Here is a 15962-nt window from a genome sequence, read left to right as displayed (position 1 = left end):
TCCTTGCAGTTCATAGGACTCTTAAGAGTCTTCTCCAACACCAGAGTTCACAAGCATCGATTCTTCCGCGCTCAGCTTTCTTTAGAGTCCAACTCTCACATCCATACATGAATACTGGAAAAACCATAGCTTTGAGTCGACGGATCTTTGTTGGCAAGCAGAGACATTAATACTCGCTCAGGAAGCCGTATTAAGTAGCAAGCAGGAAAGGGCATGCGTATTTCGAGAGCACTCAGTCCAGTTCGCCTTAAACCTGAGAGAAAGGCACCGGGAATCCTGGAAACGCTGTGGCCGCCGGCCAGTCCTCCGGCGGTCTTCTCAGTGGCGAGTGGAGAAGCACCTTCCTCGAGCGGCGGCTGAGAGGGGCGGGGCCTGGGCGCTGTCACTCCGCGGGCACGCAGCCCCACCCACTTCGGCGTCGTCGCGTGCGCCCGCAGCCGGGCAGGGGGCGGGGCCCCGCGGCGCGTCCGTTGCTAAGGCCGCGCCACCCCTGGCGACCGAGGGCCGCGGCCCGGCGCACGCGCCTGGGCGGACTCCGGTGCACTGTGGGATGGGAACCCGAGCGGCGCATCGAGGCCGGAGCGGGCAGCCGAGACGGCGGCGGGGCCGGCGGCGGCCCGGGAGCCGGGCTTAGGCTCTGTGGCCGGCGGGGCGCGGCCATGAACGCGGCGGTGGTGAAGCGGACGCAGGAGGCTCTGGGCAAGGTGATCCGGAGGCCGCCGCTGACCGAGAAGCTGCTGAACAAGCCCCCGTTCCGCTACCTGCACGACATCATCACGGAGGTGAGCGCCGGGCCGGGATCGGAACTGCGGTCTGGGCCGGGTCCCCGTGCGCGGCCCGGGTGCGGCCCGGGGTGCGGGCTAGGGTGCAGGTCCGGGAGTCGGGGCCCATGTGGGATGTCGGGGTGCGGGCCGGAGCCCGGGATGCAGATCGGCGGTCGGTGTTGGGGTGGGAGTCGGAAGACGGGGGTTGGGGGGTTCGGACCAAAGCTGGCGTCGGGATCGGACCTCGCGTCTCGGAGCGCTGCCCCTGCCCGAGGAGCCCGGCCTCGGCGGGACAGATGACCCCTGGGCCACCTTTCCCGGGAGTGTCCCGGCTCTTGGGGAGCATTCTTATGTTTTCCGTCCTGCCCCACTCTTGTTTCTGAGACTTTTTTTCCCTTGCAGCGTCTGGCAGATGGAGAGTGTTTACAAATCCCAGGAGAAGGACATTATTTTGTTGTTAGTGCCCCACCCAAGTTTCCCACCACCTGCTCCTGCTGTGGTCACCCCATTGTTGTTCCGTCGCTAAGTCCTGTCCGACTCTTCCCAACCCCATGGACTCCATGCAGCACGCCAGGCCTCCCTGTCCTTCACCACCTCCCGGAGCTTGCTCAAACTCATGTCCATTGAGTCGGTGATGCTGTCCAACCATCTTACCGTCTGTTGTCCCCTTCTCCTCCCACCTTCAGTCTTTCCCAGCATCAGAGCCTTTTCGAGTCTGCTCTTGCCCATGTTAGATGTTTAATCAATGCCTTTGGGTGGACTTACTGAAGGTGGTTGTTAGGGGACCTGGAAGGATAATAACTATAAAAAGCAGGGCTGTATTTGCTGATCGATGGCAGAGCATGCCTTGATATTAGTTGTCTCACCCTCTTGCCCGCTGGCTGGCGGGTTCCTGAGTGACGGAGACTTGTTTGTTGGCACATCCCGGGCACGGTACACAGAAGGTGCACAGCAAACACTCACTGCTGAATGGAGTCAGTCACGGCTCCGTGACTCCAGTGTCAGCGCCCATTTCCATGGTGCGCCCGAGTGTGGTGTTGCCCTTGGGAACCCAGGCATGCTCTCTGGGCTTCAGGAATCAGGTTCAATTTGCAGGTGTCCCGGCCTCCTACTCTTGCCCATGTTGGTCCTTAAACTTCACTTTTCAATCCTTCCAACAGGTTCGGCATCTTACTCTTCCACAAACTGTGCCTTTCTTGTCTTTGCTCTCTTGACTTAGCTTATGATGTGGACCTCTCTGTGCTTATAAGCTGTGCTTAAAACTCTCAAAACTGACCCACATCCCCAGGGCTGTCTTGACTGGCCTCCTTGTTCTCCTCCTAAGCTAGTGCAGCACCTAGACCGCCCTGGACAGTGTCTGGGGAAGGGACGAGGCTGTGTGGAGAGCCTGGTGGGACAGGGCTGTGTAGGGAGCCTCTAGGGGGAGCCAGGCCTTGAGTGGCATCACCTCTTCCTGTGAAATGGGTGGGTGGTGTCCTCTGACCCAGGAGGGATCCAGTCACTTAGCCAGGAGGTAAGTGGCTGACAGCACTGGTTGCTGCCCCAGCCAGACACTTTGATTTTCTGTATTTGTCCTGTTTTCTCACTGAAATCAGAAAGCCAGGAAAGAGGCTGGTGGGGGGGGGCCTGCATCTTTCTGTGGATCCTGGTGTGGGCTTATCATGGTGGCTTATCATCGTGGCTGCTGTCCACACCTCCTGCAAGGTTGGAGGGGGGAGTTCAGGCAGGAATCGACTCCATTACCAGGTAGCCAGACTGTGGGGAAGGAGTTCCGTGTTCCCCATTGGGATGCACTGGTCTGCCTTTTTGCTAATCTAAGATCAAAAGTTGGACTGTAAAGAAAGCTGAGTGCTGAAGAATTGATGCTTTTGAACTGTGGTGTTGGAGAAGACTCTTTAGAGTCCCTTGGACTGCAAGGAGATCCAACCAGTCCATTCTAGAGGAGATCAGTCCTGGGATTTCTTTGGAAGGAATGATGCTAAAGCTGAAGCTCCAGTACTTTGGCCACCTCATGCGAAGAGTTGACTCACTGGAAAAGACTCTGATGCTGGGAGGGATTGGGGGCAGGAGAAGGGGACGACAGAGGATGAGATGGCTGGATGGCACCACCGACTCGATGGATGTGAGTTTGAGTGAACTCCAGGAGTTGGTGATGGACAGGGAGGCCTGGCATGCTGCAATTCATGGGGTCGCAAAGAGTCGGACACGACTGAGCGACTGAACTGAACTGAAGGTCAAAAGTAATCTCTCTACCTGTATAAAGATAAGTATGTTAATTGTCACTTATTTGATAAAGATGTTAGAACAACTGACATATGGAAAGTGTTTTCAAATAATACATGGCGATTCTCTGAGCAAAATTCTTTACTACCCCTGAGTATTGTGTTCAGATCGCCATATTCTAGAGTTTTAGTTACTGCTAAGCTAACTCCGTATCTTTCATAACTTGAAGCATTAATCCTGTGAAATTAATGCCTCTTGTTGCTGGAAATGATTGCTCACACTGTCAACACACTAGAAAAACCTCAAAAGGAGCAAAATGAAGAAGTTCTAGGAATATTAGATGCTCTTAATATTCTGCTTCATACAGGAAAGCCTGGCGTGCTGCAGTCGTGGGGTTGCAGAGTCGGGTACAACTTAAAGACCGAACAACAGCTCTTAATGTTCTGCCTGTCTTATCAGGGGAAATAGCAGCACAGCTGTTGAGCGGTTTGGAAGCTGTCAGCTAGCTAGTTGTAGCTTGGTCTTAAAGAAGGAGCTTGGTGTTAGTGTGGCACTTTCTTTTCTTTTTTTTAAAGCATGTCTTATGGTAATAAGTACTCTCTATATCCGCCAGGACACACACTTGTAGGCATATTCGTCCTTACCACATACGAGTGCAGGCTGATATTTTCTGATCGGTTTTATTTTTTAAAAATAGGCTTACTGCTACCCATTGCATTGACTTTATAGTGACCTGCCACAGGAGAACCAATGGTCTGAGAGGACCCAGGGCCCTGGTGTGTCCAGGGGTGGGGAGGGGCAGAAAGCGCCACCAAGCCTGACTGAGCGGTAGCTGGGAGGTCCAGGTTGGCTGGGGAGAGGGAGTGGTGAGGGGACCAAAAAGAAAGTGATGCGGCAACAGACCACCCCCTCCCGCCTGGCCCCCCACAGGGCCCCAGGAAGCAATTGAGATTGACCGAGTGGTGCGGAGAAACCCAGGCCGGCAAGTCCCCTCTCTTCCCCAGATCCTTGCTCTCCACTGCTCTGAGCGACCCTCAAAAGATGCCTGTTTCTGCTTGTGGACCTCTCGGGGCCTCCTTGTCGTCCTGAGGCTGAGTCTGTATTTCCTAATGGCTTTGAAGGCCACCTGGGTCAGGCCTGTGCTGGCTCCCTGGCCTCAGGCCCCTCCTGTCTAAGGCCATCTGCCCCTTGAACGGACCCGCTTAGCCCTGGACCTTGTGGGACTGTTTCTCTGGCCTGGCACGTGCTCCCCCAGATCTTCTCTGGTCTCAGCTTGGATAGGCTTTGTTCCAGGAAGTGTTCCCAGACACCCTGGGCCCTCCTGCACTTGGATCAGGGGAGATCCTGTCCCTCACTTAGCACCCTGCAGGTCCGTCGTGCTTACCTGTCCTGGCAGCCACAGTGACTTCCGTGAGGATCAGCCGGACTCTGCCTGGGACGAGGCCCCCACCCATGGCAGACGCTGGAATGCATGTCATGTCAGCGGATGGAGGACGTCTGGGTGTGGACAGAGCCCAGTGCTCTCAGCGTGGGGCGGTGGGCATGGCTGAGTCCCAGGCTGTCCTGGGGTGCCGACTGTGGCCTTGCCTTTTCTTTTGAAGGTGATCAGGATGACGGGCTTCATGAAGGGCCTCTACACGGACATCGAGATGAAGTCCGACAACGTCAAGGTAGGTGGGAGGTGCTCTCCCGGGGGACTTCAGAAGCTGTGCTTTGGGGCTGGAGCATGAGGCTGGTGGCTCTGGGAGTGCCCAGCGGCCTCCTCACCTCAGCTTCCTCCAGCAGCTGCATGGCACGCTACGTCAGCCTTCGGAAGCGCAGCTAGTGTTCCAGAGGTGGGTGCCAGCCCATCGCCCGAAAGGAAAAGCTTTACCGAACTTTTATTTGGTGGTAGTGGTTATTAAGTCAGGGGTTCTAAATCCGACACACACCTAAAAATAGCTTTTTGTCCAAACAGGAAACTGAGCCTGTTGAACATCCTGAGGATAGTGCAAGCTCTTTTTCAAATATTTTAATATCTGTGTCAAATGAATATCTTTCAGGATAAAGATGCAAAAATTAGCTTCCTGCAGAAGGCCATAGACGTGGTAGTCATTGTCTCCGGAGAGCCACTGTCGGCAAAACCAGCTAGGATCGTGGCAGGGCACGAGCCTGAGAGGACCAACGAGCTGCTGCAGAGAATTGGAAAGTGCTGTCTCAGCAAGGTAGCGCCACCCGCCCCAGAGCTGGGAGCTGTGCACACCTGGGAGGGCAACCAGGCGGGCCACCCTGGGCAGTGGGCAGCATTGGAGGAGTGGGGTTTAGCCCTGTCCCCGCAGTCCGATCCCCCCTCTCCTGGAGCCTGGGAGTTAACCGCCATGGTTTAAAGCTCTGCAGTGAACAGACGAGCGAGTGCCGGGCGCAGGTTTCCTGAGCTGTCGGTGTGAATTAGGGGCGCCTTGGGGGCCCTGCCGGGGGCACATGGCTGAAGGCCGCGCGCCCAGCCTCTGAAGCCCTGTGCTGCTCCTCCTCTTGGGCCCCCTTTCAGAGCCCGTGACTGTTTCCAGCTCGGGTGGCCGGGGTGGCCGGGGTGGCCGGAGTGGCCGGAGGAGCTATTTCTCTCCGTCTGTCCCTGTTCTCTGCCGGCCTTTCCAGTCCCCCTCCCGCTTCCCGTCCCCTCCTCCCTCTCCCCGAGGAGTGTGTGCGGAGCTCTGCTGCCTTCCAAGACACACCCCATGCGCTTGTGCGGGGGCCGGATTTCCTGGGGTCCTCACCACTGGCTGGAATCTGGGCCTCTCTGGCCTGCCGTCCCTCTGGGGCCGTTGGAGGAGGTCTTCCCTTGGGTCCTTCTCCCCTCCAGCGGAGCAGAGCTGGACCTTTGCCAGGAGCGTGGGGCATACAGCCCTTGATGGAAGTGATGGGCTGGAGGCCGGGGGCTCGCCTTCCGAGCTGCTGAGGTGGGAGAGGCGGGCTCCAGCCCACACGGCAGGTAGGGAGTGGGGAGTGGGGTGAGACTGGCTCCTGGGGCCGCAGGAGACCCCCGCCCGGTGGGTCCAAGGCTTGGGACTCAGCTGCCCCAGATCCTGCTCGGTGCCCCCTTTCCAGAAGCGGATCTGGCGAGTGATTGCTGCTGAATCCTCTGCCCCCGCCCCGGGCGCCTCGCGAAGCCCCGCCCCTCGGCTCTCAGCGCCCCCTGGTGCCTGCCCCAGGTCTCCTGCCCTGCCCGCTGCCTCGCTCACGCTGCGGGTTTCTCAGGGCCGAGCTGCCTCCCCTGCAGCCCGTGGGGTCGGCTGCTCCTCCCGGGGTCCCCCTCATGCTCCCCTGGCGCACTGCACCGACTTGGTGGTTGTGTTTGGCCGTCGTGCTGGTGTGCAGCGTGGCCTTGGCCCTTGGTCTAGTGCCCGGCGTGCGACGGGCAGTCGGCACAGGCTTGCGGAAAGAGGAAGTGTGGGCAAGGGGGACTTCTGACCAAGGTGTCCGGGACTCCGGGGGCAGTCAGGGACGCTGCCCAGGGGGTTTTAGCATCTGATGGGGCTCCAGTGAGATCGTTCCTTAGGCCGGCCTCTGTGGCCCTGTGAGAGGTGCGGGGCAGCTAGCCTAGGCAGCCTCGCTTGGCAGCTTGGGTGGAGGGAAGCGGGGTTCACTTAGCTTGAGTGGACTCTGGTGTTAAGGACTGGAAATGCTGGAAGGGACAGGTCTAGGCGATGCTGTACGTTGTCTGTGATAAAATTCATTTCCTTTAGGAGACGAAGAGTCTGTTTAATGAACAGTCTTTGCTGACGCTTGTGTATTAAGTGTACTGATTTCATTGCAACCTTGCGTTTTCTCTCCTCCCTTTGGGACCAGCTCTCCAGTGACGACGCGGTGAAGAGGGTGTTGGCCGGAGAGAAGGGGGACACGAAAGGACGGCCCTCACTGACGTCCAGACCGCAGGAACTGGATAATAAGAACGTGAAGGAAGACGAGCCCAGGGTCCAGAAAGACAAAGAGGTGAATGCAGGTTCCCTGTGTCTAAAATAGCGGGGCCTTTTGTGGTTCAGGTGGATAATTTGTAAGTGATACTTGGCTTTTTATTTTCCAGGATAAAGGAAATTCTGAACCAAACGAGAGAAGCACAGGCAGAGATCAGAAACAGAGAGAGGACTTAAAGGAAGAAGGCAAACCCCGAGAGAAGGAAAGGGACAAGGACAAGGCCAAGGAGAATGAGCGGGACAGACACAAAGAGCCGGAGCGAGACAAGCACCGCGAAGGGGACCGCGAGCGCGCCAAGAACCGGGCGCGGCCGGACAGGGAGAGGGACCGGGACCGCGGCCCCCGGGAGCGCGACAAGGACGCGGAGCGCCGGAGCGAGGGCGGGAAGGAGAAGGAGCGCGGCAAGGAGCGGGAGCGGGAGCGGGAGCGGCGGCGGCTGCGCAACGGGGAGCTCTGCAGGGACCCCGAGCCCGAGTGGAGCCGCGAGCGCGACCGGCCGGAGAAGAAGGTGCGCGCGCCCCGGGGCCGCTCCGCCGCCCGCCCGCAGAGGGCGCGGGCTCCTCGCTAAGATTCAGACCGCGTTTCGCTGCATTGTGATGGGGAGACCGCGTTTATGTCACCCGCCCTAAAATCACGGCCAGCCCGGAGTCCTCGCAGAACCCCAGGGTGCTGTCTGCCGCGTGCACGCGTGTCGGGGGGTTTTCCTGGGGAGCGGCGGACCCCGCCACCTTGTGAGCGGTTCCTTGGGCGCCCTCTGTGTGGGGGGCTCCCCCCGGGCAGTGGGCCTGGCCGCCTGCATTCAGGGTGAGGGCCACTTTCTAAGCCTCTGAGGCATTAGCCAGGTCAATACAGTGAGACCCCAGCTTACTGAATTCCTGCTCAATTCAAGTTCTCAGGTAAATTTAGGATTTTCCGGAAAATTTGTTTGGTTTTAGGCAGTGTTTACTTTTGTTGTTTCCCCAGATGTTCAGGTTATCTTGGAGTCTCTGTAGATAGGGTAAGCCTCCTGTCAGGGTTGGGGTGCAGACTCTGGTTCTTGGGGGACGTCGCGTAACCTTAAAGTGTCCTGGGAAGGCCCTGGAAATTCTCCAGCCACTTGGAAGGAGGAAGCTGAGGTCTGGACCAGTTCAAGGTCCACGCGAGGGGGTGGCAGGTGGCGAGGGGCCAGGCTGAGCCCCCTTCTGTCCTGTTGCGATGGCCATCTGGTTTTGTGGCTTGGCATCCCAGGGGTGTGGCTCCGGGAGGTGAGCAGGGCCTCTGGGACCTGCCCAGCGCCAGGCCTGGAAGCTGGTCTTTTTGGTGGTTCTGTTGGTAATGTTAGCGTGCCGCCTGGAACCTTGGGGTCCCCCAGGAGCATCCAGGAGTCAGGTAGCCCACCATGCGGTATGTGTCATAAAAACCGAGACACCCTCCGCGCCCCCCCACCCATTTTTGCCTCTGTTTAAATGGGGTCTAAGGAAAGTCTTTTCCTCTGACCTGGCTTTTTGTGGCGCTCAGACATTCTCGTGCATTTTGCTGTGCCCTGCCTGGGCACCTTCTCCGTTGTCCAGGCCTTCAGACCCAGGGTTCCCCCTGTGCTGTGTCCCGGGGTTCCTGGTGGTGTGCCTGCTGCTATGGGTGGACACCTGGGCTGTGCTGCACTGAGTGAGCCTCTGAGACGGCGTGATGGGACTGATCCTGCTCCCAGCTGGTCATGCTTGGCCCGAGTGGGTGTGCACAGACCTGTCGTGGTGATCCTGCTGGCCCGGCTCCTCTGTGTCCGTCTGGGGCTCCTCTGTGGAGCATGGTTTTGGGGGGCATGCTGCACTTTCTCCTGGGAGCCCCCCAGAGGCCTGAGCTCCAAGGCTTCTGTGAGGGCAGCTCTGGGAGGAGGAGACGGCTCTCACCCGTGTCCTGCCAGGTGGTCTGATCCGATCTCTTGACGTAGAAGAGACGCTGGTGAGATGTTCTTAGCCTGTGAAACCCCGAGTGTGTCCCTGTGTGGCGGTGGGGGTGTGAGGTCAGAGTGGCCACGTCGGGGCGCTCCCTCCTTGCGTGTCTGTGGGCAGCTGAGTGCTGTGGGCGGGGGACCCGGGCACGGAGCCCAGCCCACACAGGAACTGCTTCAGATGCAGTCTGCCACTTCGTAATGAAGCCGTGAAGACACTGAATTGTTGAAATATTGAGCAGGCACCCATCGCTTTTCATGGAGGAAAGTCTCAGCAGCTGTGTCCCTTCTCCCGATGTTGACACGTGTCTGAGAGCTGACTTAAGCGCGAGGCTTCCAAGGGTGTTGATTTCACCTCTTACAGTTTGCATGTCATGTTTGTCTTGAGAGTGCATTCGTATCGCATAGTCTGAAGCCTTGGCTCCGTCGGGAAGTGAGAGTGGTTTCCTCTCGGAACCTGGGACCAGGGCAAAGTTGCCCTGGGTGTCAGAGCTCCTTTCTGCTCCAGATCCCCTGTGTGTCCCTGGAACGTTTGTGGGAAGCTTGGCCTGGCGGAGGGACCGTGGGGGAGACGCTGCTCCCTGTTGTTTCCACCCCGCCCCCTGCCCAGCCCCCCCAACCCCTCCAACCCCCCAACCCCCCCACCCGGGCCCTGCCTCTGACACCTGTGGCCTTCTGGCCGCCGCTGGGGGGGTCCTGGCTGACCCGACGCTGCTGGTGCTGGGGCACTACTTGGCGCTCCTGTGTGAGTGGTTTGTCTTGCTGTCCGTCAGCCTTAGAGAAAGTGTCTCGATGCTTTTTTAGATGTTACAGACTTGAGTAATTCTACAGTTTGAATTTTTTTTTTTTTACAGTCATCAAGCTCAGGAGAGATGTCTAAAAAGTTATCCGATGGATCTTTTAAAGACCCCAAAGCCGAAACAGAGGTAAAATTTGAAAATAACTTTAAGAGATGTAAACCCATAGCTGTGCTGAGACAGGACGTGCTGTGCCGTGGTCCTTCCCGGTGCCCGGGGCCTCAGGCGTGGGAGCCCACGTTTGTTCAGTTGTAAGAGGAATGGTGTCGGTGGTTTCCTGCCTGTGAAGTAGATGGGGCGTGTGCATCCTCTGGGTTTCTGGGGCAGACTCCGGGGACCCCTTGTACCTTTGTTTGACGGTTGTGACAGGTGGCGTGTAGAGGGGCCGGGTCATGGTGTGGGAGCGGGTGGGGTGGCTCTTTGGGTCAGTGTGGGGGGATTAAGTCACCAGGCAGATGGGGACGGAGGGCTGGCTGGAGGGGCCCGTCCTGTTGCGCTTGGCCTGGGGGCACCCTGCACCGTGCTCCCCCTGGATGGGGTACTGTCCAGGCCGTGCCCTCCTGGGGGTGTTTAGACTCCCCCTTACTTCATCATCCAAACTGCAGCTTGAAAAGTATCTGGGCAGCCACAGGGAAAATGGACAGGCGTGGAGTGGACGCTGCGGGGCTGGTTAGGGCTCCACATGGCGGCTTGAGAGAGGGGTTGGGCGGGGAACTGCACAAGAGGCCAGAGGGTCGGCCTGTGGTGTCTCCTGTGGTTTATTGCTCTGTTTAGACAACATTGAGTAGGTTTGCACTCTCAGAGTTGTTCACAAGCACTGAAGTACTCAAGCTTGTATCGACAGAGCTCGAGTCCTCATAAACTCAGCTAAGACAGTGATTCTCAAGGGATGGTCAGTAGGTGGCTGACCTTTTTAGGGCTGTATCAAAAATGTGGAATTCTGTGTGAGGGTGAAGGAGGTTTCAGCTTCCTCCTGACCCCACGCTCAGGCCCTGCTGCCCTGATTGCCTTCAGCTCCCCTCTTGGAGCATCTGGGTGTTGTCCTGTTTCCTATTGGCTCTTTCCTTACACTTGGATAATAAATCTGCTCATGATGCATGATGTTGCTATGTGGGGCATCAGTTAATTTTTTTTTTTCTTTCTTTCTTTTTTTAAAGACTGAAATTTCCACCAGAGCATCCAGGTCAGTGACAACAAAGACGTCAAAGCGGCGATCTAAGAATTCAGTGGAAGGTACTGCACAGTTTATCACATAATGTATCTGAAAGTATTAGACTCTTGGCCTTAACCACAGCATCCACTAGGGAAAAGCTTCTTTGGCTAGAAAGCAGGTTTGCCTTTCGAAGGGGTGAACAGAGACTGTGCAGAAATGATGCAGACATGTGGCTTTCACACCCACACGCACATGTGTGCACCTGCACACGTGTGTGAGCCTACGACACCAGGGACAGAGAACACCTCTTTGCTGGAGATCTGTGTTCTGATCTGATGTAATTCAGTGTTATTTTTCTGGAGGTGTTCGTTAGTCTTCCGTGTCTCTGACGCTTCTGAATGGGCAGGCTAGTTTCCTCCTGATACAAGGTGGACATGGAGAGCCTCCTGCCCTTAGACTGGTGGTGTTTATTTTACGGGCTGTCTAAACCAGTGTTTAAAACAAGAGCAGAAATTGTCCCTGGGGGTCATGCTGAAAGCTGGAGCTGAAGCAGATGAGCCTGGTCTGGGTTTGCCCGAGGGTGGTGCCTTGTTATGACAGACCAGGGAAAGAGTGTCAGTCTGTCCAGGGGTGGGAGGGACAGATGGTGCCCAGCAGTGCTGGAGGTTTCAGTGGAAGCATGGAGTAACTGAATGAGCAGTAGCTGTTCCTGAGAGTCATCTTTTCCCTAAGTTGTGTAAACCTTAAAGTAAATGTAGCCAGGATGTAGAGGTTGAGATTCTTCACTGGGACATTAAGCGTAGATGGCACGTTTCGATCTTTGACGTTGATAAATGAGTTAGTGAACGTTTTTGTGCCAGAAACTTCTTCTGTCTCTCAGGCCATCTCTGTGGGACAGGTTCCCAGGTGTGATTCCTGGCACAGACGCTGGTACGGACATCTGGAGGTTTCATCTGCGGTGGGCACTGTCCCAGTCCTCTCCCTTATACTTTCTTCCAGGATTTGTTTTGAGCCTTTGCTGACTTTCAGAGACAGAAAGCGCTCAGAGTCTGAGTGCTCTCAATTTGCGTGAACTCCTTTAACATTAGGGACATCTGCCAATGTTTTTTGGCTTCCCTGATAGCTCAGTTGGTAAAGAATCCGCCTGCAGTGTTGGAGAGCCCGGTTTGATTCCTGGGTCGGGAGGATCCCCTGGAGAAGGGATAAGCTACCCACTCCAGTATTCTGGCCTGGAGAATTCCATGAACCGCGTAGTCGCCAATTTTTAAATAAGTATCTGTTTCTTGTATCTTTCCAGGTTTTTAATTCTGATTATGTTTGGCTTCTTAACTGCCTCGGTGTAGAATTTCTATGCAGCACCAGTCTGTTTGTGTGGTCTGCCCAGAGGTTTGAGAGATGAAGACCTGCGTCCCCATGGTTGCTCTCCGGGTGCCCCAGGGTCGGCCCTGGCTGGCAGTGCCTTCTTGCCTACTCTGCACTCTCCTTGCTGGCCTACTGGGGTCTGGAGTCTGGGGTCTGCTGTTTCTGTTGCTGTTTTTCTCTTCCGTTTCATTGTCAGTTCCCTGGCATTTTTCTTTAAAAAAAAAAAAAAGCAAAGCCGTTTTATTTGCTTATTATTGCAGAGACGTTTTCCAGTCACTTGAGTTCCATGAGTCAGAGAGTCCCACCTCCCACGAAACAGACTTGTCAGGAGGTGCCTGCACTTGGGTGAAGCCTAGGCTTTGTTCCTGGGACGCCTGGATCCTGCAGCTTTCAAGTTAGACAGGGGGTTCCCTCTCTGGAGACGTGTGTGTGGTTCTTGGGTGTGTCCGCCAGTCAGGGATCGCTCAGTTGTTTAATGGTATCTTTCTTTGCCTCATTAATTTTTTGGTGGTCGTTGTTGGAATATACACAGAAGCGTTACTGATTTGCGTGGCTGTGTCTTCAGTCTAGCCTGGATCAAATCTCAACACAGAGCTGTTGCGCTGGTTCTTTTCATTTTCTAAGCTGACGGTCATGTCATCTGCTTTTCTCGTCTAATAACTCAGGTTGTTTGCATCTGAGTTGACTGGTGAGCTTGTACCATAAGGTTCCTTTTATATGGTCTTTAAGAGATTTGGTTATCAGAGATTTGCTGGCTTTATGACATTAAGCTCTACTAAGCTACTGACAAATAGGTGAACTCTTTTTTCTTCCCTGCCCACTTGCCGAGCGCGGACCTAATAACCCCAGGTCCTCAACTGGCACAGCTGGCACTGCCCCCTCTTGTAATGGGTAGCGTTTGGGCAAGTGTCCGGCGTCCAGGAGGTGTGTGAGACACAGGTGCTCTGTGTTCCTGCTGAGAAGAGAAGCCTTGAGTTTACTAGAAGGGTGGGGGTGGGGGGAGTATCACGTTTGTTGAACATACTGAGAATCTGAAAGCCATTCCAGAATCTCTAGAGGATCGAAAAAGCATTCTGCTTAAGAATATGAGAGTCTTTTTTTTTTTTGCTTATTCTTAACTAGTGAATTGTAGCAAAGTGAAGCGCTTTCAGCTAGGGAATGCATTTTAATTTCATTCATTCAATAATATGCAGCATTACCAATTAATACATATTTTCATTGTGCAATTTCACGTCAGGAAGAAGGGACTCTAGAACCAGTGAAAATAGTCTCTCCCCTGAAAAAGAGCGTAACTCTTCCTCCAGTAAAGCTAAGAAGGAGCATGCCGTGAAACAGTTCGGTAAGACTGAGTGAGCCCCAGGGGAGGCGGAGAGCGCGCGCCGGCGAGTCGAAACCTTTAGCTGCCGGGTCCTCTGCTTGGCCACCGAGCTGCTGCCCTGGAGATGCGCCTGCTCGGCTCTGGGAGGGGGCCCTGGCGCTGCAGCACTGCCCTCGGGCGGCCGGGGTGGGGCAGGGCAGCGGGGCCGCCGACCCAGGGTCTGAGCCACAGGGCGCCCCACCCCCAAGCGAAGGTTCCCTGCCACAGATCAGGCCCTGGCCTGTGGTCCACAGGAGGCTCCCATTGTTCTGCAGATGTCTGTGGGGCCCCTGCCCTCAGGCAGAGTTTGCTCTAGAGGGAGAAGACAGGCAAGAAGGAGAGGTCAGGGAGTATACCTTTTCTGTGAGATAATAAGGAGAGGTCAGGGTATATACCCTGTATTAGATAATAAGAAGAGGTCAGGGTGTACAGTTTCTATTAGATAATAAGGAGAGGTCAGGGTATACACCTATCAAATAATAAGGAGAGGTCAGGGTGTACACCTTCTGTTAGATTATAAGGAGAGGTCAGGATGTATACCTTCTATCAGATAATAAGGAGAGGTCAGGGTATATACCCTCTATTTTATAATAAGGAGAGGTCAGGGTATATACATTCTGTGAGATAATAAGAAGAGGTCAGGGTGTATACCTTCTGTTAGATAATGAGAGGTCAGGGTATGCAGCTTCTATTAGATAATAAGGAGAGGTCAGGGTGTATACCCTCTATTAGATAATAAGGAGAGGTGAGGGTATATACCCTCTATTTTATAATAAGGAAAGGTCATGGTATATATCCTCTATTTTATAATAAGGAGAGTTCAGGGTGTATACATTCTGTGAGATAAGGAGAGGTCAGGGTATATACCCTCTATTAGATAATAAGGAGAGGTCAGCATATATACCCTCTATTGTATAATAAGGAGAGGTCAGGGTACACACCCTCTATCAGATAATAAGGAGAGGTCAGGGTGTACACCTTCTATCAGATAACAAGCAGAGGTCAGGGTGTATACCCTCTATTGTATAATAAGGAGAGGTCAGGGTGTACACCTTCTGTTAGATAATAAGGAGAGATCAGAGTGTACCCCTTCTATCAGATAATAAGGAGAGGTCAGGCTGTACACCTTCTATTAGATAATAAGCAGAGGTCAGGGGATATACCCTCTATTAGACAATAAGCTGAGGTCAGGGGATATACCCTCTATTAGATAATAAGGAGAGGTCCGGGTGTACACTTTGCTATTAGTTTAGCAAAGAGCCGTTTGAAGGGAAAGGACGCCTAGAGGGGTGGGGGTCCGGGCCCAGGGTATCTGCACAGTCAGCTCGGATCACTGAGCGCATGAGCTGTGGGTGTCCAGGACTGGCCAGAGGCCCATCGCTGAGACAACCTTGCCTGTTTGTGAGCCTGGGAGCCAGGTGGAGAGGCTGGAGCAGAGAGAGGTCAAGCGACCGGAGACCGGGCTCCTGAGTGGTAGGCTGGGTTCGTCGGGGGCTGTGTCTGCCGGGGGTGCTGTTTAAGTGTGAACACAGCCCCTGGGGGTGTCCAGCAGAATGGAGACCAGCCCAGGCTTGAGAAGCGCCCCCATTAAAACTGCAGGGGGCAGGAGTGAGGCGGAGAGCCGCCAGGGGCTGAGGCTGTGTGCCAGTGACAGGCCGTGACCACGGGGCTCAAAGGTTCCTGCCGAGAAGATCGGGGTCGGGTGATGGGCATGCTGATGCAGTGGGTGGCACCTATTCCCGAGGAGAGGAGTTGGAGGGAGGGTCAGTCCTGGGGGCCAGAGCCTGACCCTGGGTGGTGTCGTTTATGGCCACGGGGAAAGCTTTGGGAGAAGCTGGTTGGTGGATAGGGTGGCTGGGCCAGGATTTCTGTTTTGGAGGCATTACGTTCAAGGCACCCGTAAGACAGCCGGGTAGAGGTGTTGGGACCGCGGGCGGGCGTGTGGCCTGGGGTTCAGGGAGAGACCTGGAGAAGCCGCGTGATGTGAAAGAAGCCGGGAATTCCCAGGTAGCGCAGGTCCTTCATGCAGTGACCCATCTCGAGGAGCGGGGCGCCCAGGATTCGAGGGTCGGAGAAGAGGGGCGGCTCTGGCGGAGGAGACACAGGCCAGCACGGTGGAGGCAAGCTTGGAGAGGGGCATCCTGAAGCCAGGAAGGGGGTGTCTTACCAGTGTCCCGTGGAGACTGGAGAACTGGCCGCTGAGTAGGCGGGACAGCCAGTTGGCGACCTTGGCAGAAACCCCTGTAAATCCCAACAAACCAAAGCAACCGGATACAAAGCCTTCGCAATATTTTAATCTGTCGTTAACTATTCATGTCAGGAAGAAAGGAGAATATTGTTTCAGCTAAAATTTTAGACCCCATAGTGCCTGGATTAAATAATGAACCAGATCAGGAAACTACAAGTTCAGAAATAGGTGAGAAAAATA

The 15962-nt window shown here is 55.2% G+C and overlaps 1 protein-coding gene across 3 annotated transcripts in view; it reads left to right on the top strand.

The window, feature by feature from the left end:
* TRAF3IP1 (TRAF3 interacting protein 1) overlaps positions 551-15962 on the top strand; it is a 61089-nt gene continuing 45677 nt past the window's right edge. For 2 of the 3 annotated variants that reach the window (XM_018040176.1, XM_018040172.1), the window contains exons 1-7: positions 551-782; positions 4589-4657; positions 5030-5191; positions 6813-6956; positions 7048-7446; positions 9720-9791; positions 10820-10895. In XM_018040176.1, the coding sequence (XP_017895665.1) occupies positions 660-782; positions 4589-4657; positions 5030-5191; positions 6813-6956; positions 7048-7446; positions 9720-9791; positions 10820-10895 (1045 nt within the window). In that variant the 5' untranslated portion in view covers positions 551-659. Of the gene's footprint in view, positions 783-4588; positions 4658-5029; positions 5192-6812; positions 6957-7047; positions 7447-9719; positions 9792-10819; positions 10896-15854; positions 15951-15962 lie in introns of all 3 variants that reach the window. The other variant, XM_018040186.1, reaches the window with a different exon arrangement.

This window comes from Capra hircus, chromosome 3 (genome assembly GCF_001704415.2).
Source record: "Capra hircus breed San Clemente chromosome 3, ASM170441v1, whole genome shotgun sequence".
NCBI lineage: Eukaryota > Metazoa > Chordata > Mammalia > Artiodactyla > Bovidae > Capra > Capra hircus.
The sequence above is the reverse complement of the archived record's forward strand: the minus strand, read 5'-3'. Positions and strand labels throughout refer to the sequence as shown.